The sequence below is a fragment of the Chrysochloris asiatica genome, unplaced genomic scaffold (genome assembly GCF_000296735.1).
Source record: "Chrysochloris asiatica unplaced genomic scaffold, ChrAsi1.0 scaffold00050, whole genome shotgun sequence".
In the NCBI taxonomy this organism is placed as follows: domain Eukaryota; kingdom Metazoa; phylum Chordata; class Mammalia; order Afrosoricida; family Chrysochloridae; genus Chrysochloris; species Chrysochloris asiatica.
In genome coordinates, this window is record NW_006408568.1 from 13,488,278 (window position 1) to 13,493,385 (window position 5,108).

At 38.1% G+C, this 5,108-nt stretch overlaps 1 protein-coding gene across 1 annotated transcript in view; it reads right to left on the reverse strand.

Annotated features, from left to right (window-relative positions):
• Nucleotides 1-436: 436 nt before the first annotated feature.
• The window catches only part of ANKRD16 (ankyrin repeat domain 16), a 31,608-nt gene continuing 26,936 nt past the window's right edge, over nucleotides 437-5,108 (reverse strand). The window contains exons 6-8 of the mRNA XM_006862791.1: nucleotides 2,725-2,803; nucleotides 1,430-1,575; nucleotides 437-514 (exon numbers count right to left, since the gene is read on the reverse strand). Of these exons, the coding sequence (XP_006862853.1) occupies nucleotides 437-514; nucleotides 1,430-1,575; nucleotides 2,725-2,803 (303 nt within the window). The remainder of the gene's footprint in view (nucleotides 515-1,429; nucleotides 1,576-2,724; nucleotides 2,804-5,108) is intronic.

The window sequence follows — 5,108 nt, forward strand, 5'->3', positions numbered from 1 at the left end:
TCATTATAAACTGAATAAAACATTATAGCTTAAGAAGTAGTGCTTAGGATATAGTAAAGTTTTCATTAATTTCTTGTAAATGTCTGTGTAAACAGATTATAAACATTTCTTCCTGGTGTGAGAAACGTTGTCTATACTGACAAATGCTGAAGTAATCCAATCTGTACTCATTTTAGTGAGAGTGAGGTTTTCTTTATTTGATTTTGTAAAATCAGGTGTCCAGCCCCGTAACATGGGCAGGCGCACTGACGCACGTGTGGCCATTTGACAAAGAGTTTTATGAACCTAACTTGGAAAAAGCCTCTCCAACATTTCCCCTTTACTGGGTACTTTAGAGTTTACAATCTTGTCTTCCCCATGAACTTCCCCTACTTCTTTGATGGGTGTATTCTTATTTTAAAAGAATCTAGCAGGTCAAACTAGTCCCTTCCTATTCTCAGAGTTCCCTTTCTGTCGTGCTACACCCAAGATTTCCTTGATTCTGAAGATGGACCACCAACAGCCATTTGTCACACTGGGGAATCAAAGTTAAACCATATAATGGCCAAGAAAAAGCTTGGGAAAATTAAATCTACCAGTTGTCTTTTATGGCTTATGTTAATAGTAACTTGCTATATTTTAAATCTGATTCTCATGTGGAGTCCTGGTTTGGCCCTTTAGGATCAGCACTGGACTGTGACTCAACCACAGGGGTGGCAGTTCAAGCCCACCAGTTGTTCCTCAGAAATCCTGTCCAAGGTTGCTATTAGTTGGAATTGACTCAATGGCATTTAACAACATTATGTGGCACAGCAGTATAAGCAATGCACTGCTAACCACAGTGAGTCGGAACTGACTCAACAGCACTTAAGAACAACCATATACTATTTAAGAAATTTCATACACATAGAAAAGTAAATATACTATATGTTGTTCATGTTACATGCTTTTCTAAGCATTCCAAAGAATGATTTTATAAACTGTATCTATTTCCTATTTTTACTTTGGTGGTGGTGGTTATGTGCTGTGGAGTTGGTTCTGACTCATAGTGACCCTATATAAGGTTTTCAAGGCTGTAAATGTTTCCGGGAGCAGAAAGCCTCATCTTTCTCCCACAGAACAGCTGGTAGATTCAAACTGCTGACCTTTTGGTTAGCAGCTCTGCTCCTAATCCACTATGCTACCAGAAATACAGATTATGGAAAGACGATGTTTATGCTCAGGATTTCACAATGTATCAGCCACACTGGTAGGAACTGAGTCTCCTGGCTCCCCACCCTGTCCCTCCATGATGTACCCTAAGAATCTGGGAAATTCTCAACTGCAGGAGAAGAATGTGAGAAGAAGGAAGGTTAAAGGAGGAAATGAATAACACTGTATATTTAGGAGGTAGGATATAAATTACTATGCAGTTTATTGCCTTCTTTTAGAAACATTCTTATGTCATTACTGTTTGGTCAAAGCATCGAAGGATGTCTGCTCTCTTTGCGAACTGCTGAGCCAGGATGCCGGTTATGTCTGGGGAATCTTTCAGTCCAGATTGCAGGAGAAACACAACGCAAGGCAAGTTCTGACCTGCACAGGCCAGGTGCAGGGCTGAGAGAAGACAAAAACCAAAGGAATTTAGTGCAGGAGACCTCACACATGATGGACCTCGTGATTAGGTTGCTTCATATTAAAATATTCGTTCTTTCAGTGATACAGATTTTATATTTCCACAGTTCATCTCTATGGCTTTGCCTATCGTAGATCAATATATTATTTTTCATTCAACCTGCCTGGGTTGAGAATATTTTTAAAGATAATAAAACCACTTAGAGAGACTTTAAGATACTCATCTAAAATGACAAAGCAAAATGGGGAAATGAGACTAGTGTTATTCCTGTGTATTATTAAAACACACTGTAAATGGCACAGAAAAAAGTTTTTTCAAAGTTTTGTGAATTTTTTGTGTGAGTAAAAATATGATTACCATGAATAAGAATGATGTGACTAAAAGAAAAGTGGCAGCCAAAATTTCCCAATCTGCTTGTAGAAATTAGTGCTGAAGGTTTTGGTGTGCTGAGAATATCCCTGGATTTAGCAGCTGTTCTTCCCAACTCTAGAACAACTAGTTCTCTGTGAGTCTCTGAAGCATCATAAAGATCATCTGAAACCCTTGCAAAAGGACCCTGGCTCACAGTACTCATTTGTGGTTTTATTCTAAAGTCCATGTCTAAATAATTAGTTCTGGGTCCTCAATTACAAACTTATATATTGGCTTCTAAATATACTCCCAAGAGATACAACATATGGTGAATCTACATAATACCGAGATAGCTGGTGTCATCATGAATTAAGATAGAAAATGTTCTGATGTTACATATAAAGTATTCTGTTGTTATCATTAAACCTCATCTCTTTCCCGCTAGTGGCTGATGAGTGCGAGGGGCTTGAAAAAGTTCATGAAAAGATCATGGAATTTTCCCACAACCTTTTTTGAACTGCCTTTGTACTTTGGTATACAATAATAATAAAAATAGTAAGAACAGTAGGAATAATGGGTAGTCATTACCATTAATGTTATAAGAGTAGCAATAGTTCTATAGTTTTGGAAACAGAGGGAATGTTTTTTAGAAACTTAGGAAAAGTTTCTGAGCTATTAGAAGAAAAATATTAAAACAGATGTTTTTAATATAAAGGACTAAGTATTGCTTACATTTAATTTACTAATTGCTTCCACGATATATGCAAAATAAGTCTCACCTGATCGATGTCTTTCATCTTTAGAGTTGATGTCGGCCCCCAAAGATAGGAGAGTTTGAACTGTGCTTGTATGTCCTTCCTAAGTGTCAAAAATAAATTTGTTATCACTGTGATCAGGGCAAAGGCACTTTTTAAACACAAATTCTAACAGTTGCTATTGTTGTTAAGTGCCATCAAGTCGGTTCCAAGTCATAGCAAGCCAGTATAGGGTTTATGAAGGCTTAAATCTTTTCAAGGGCAGACAGCCTTACCTTTGTCCAGTGGAGTTCAGTGCTTATCCTATGGAGCCACCATGCTCCCCTAATACATACTGTTGTTATTAAGTGCTATCAAGTCAGTTCCAACTCATAGCAACCCTGTTTATAGCTTCCAAGGAATGGCTAGTGAGTTTGAACCCCGACCTCGTGCTTCAAACTGACCTTGCAGTCTAGGGGGTATCCAATCTATAACGTACTTCAAGGACTCCTGGCAATGTAGGAACAGGAATGGACTGCAAACCACAAGGTTAGCAGTTCAAACCCATCAGCTGCTCCCTGGAAACCCTACACAGGGTTCTTTGAGTCAGAACTGACTCAGCGGCTTTTAACAACAATGGTTATGTGCCATGGAGTTGGTTCCAACTCAAAACAACCCTATATAGGGTCGCCGAGGCTGTAAATCCTTATGGGAGCAGAAAGCCTCATCTTTCTCCCACGGAAACACTGGTAGTTTCAAACTGCTGACTGTGAGATGAGCAGCCCGACTTGTAACCACTAAACCACTAAGCTATCAGAGCTCCTTTAACAAGAGGCGCTTCAAAAAAAACCCAAAACGGTTCAAATTGAATTTTTGTAGCTAAAGGAAGATTTACTGTATCACTCTCAAATTTCTGTATAAATGATTAAATAAAGATCTTGGTGTCTTTAATTCTTATATTATAGATGATCAAATTTGTAGGCCAAACTATTATCCAATACAGTTGAGTTTCCATCATAATAAGGCATAAAAATCTTGTGATCAATACAGAACATACAATTCCAAAATTTCTTGAGTATATTTACACTCTTTCCTAAAATCTCTAAGGAAAAGATGCACTAGAAACGATTATAACTTATAATAAGTGGCATTCTTATTACAACTAACAAATGATCATTTATGAAGCAATTTATCAACTCAGTAGTGTGGCACTAGAGGATACGCACTGGACCCTAAGGTTGGTATGAACTGCAAGTTTGGCAGTTCAAACTCACCAGCCACTCCTTGAAAACTTTATACAGCAGGGTTGCTGAGAGTTGGAACCAATTCAACAGCACTTAACAACAACTTATCTAGCAAGTTTGATTTCTTGACTTGTGCAGTGAAGAAATCAAACAATGTATTGAATTAGGCAAATCTGCTGCAAAATGTTAAAGCACAATGATATCACCTTGAGGACTAAGGTACTCCTGACCCTAGCCATGGTGTTTTCAACTGCCTCATATTAACCATTGGTCTGACAGTTTGCTGCACTGTAGTAGCTTGCCTATTGCTGTTATGCTGGAAGCTATGCCACTGGTATTTTAAATACTAGCAAGGCCAGCCATGGTGGGCAGGTTTCAGCAGAGCTTCCAGACGAAAATAGACTAGGAAGGAGAGGCAGGCTACTTTTGAATGTTCAGCCACTGAAAACCTTATGAACAGCAGTGGAATGTTGTCAGATACAGTCCTGATAGATGAAAACATTATGAATAGCTCCAAATATTGCCAGATATAGGACTGGAAGATGAGCCCCTCAGGTTGGAAGAGAGAAGAGTTGCCTCCTCAAAGTAGAGTTGACAGCGATGATGTGAATGGAATAATCCTTTTGGAACCTTCATTTTCTGGAGGGACACAACTCAGAATGAGGAGAAATCATTGTAAACATCCATCGATCAGAACAAGGAATGTAAGAAGTATGAATCTAGGAAAATTGGGAGTTGTAAAAAAATGAAATAGAATGAATAAAGATTGATATTTTACTTATTAGTGAGCAGAAATAGACAGGTATCATTTTGCAGGCGAAAATCAATGATAACTTGAAGAAGAATGGCATCACATTAATTGGCAAAAAGAACATTTCAATATCTTGAAGTACAACACTGTCTATGATAGGATAATAGTCACATGCCTACAGGACCAAATTTATGCGCCAAGCACTAAAGCCAGTGATGATGAAATGGAAGAATTCTACCAAATTCTTCATCTGAAATTGATCAAACATACAATCAAGATGTATTGATTATACTGCTGACTGGAATTAGAAGGTTGGAAACAAAGAGGAGGGGGTCAGTAGTTGGAAAACATGGCCTTGGTGACAGAAATAATGCTGGAGATTGCATGATAACAATTTTGCAAAACCAATGAGTTATTCATTGCAAGTATCTTTT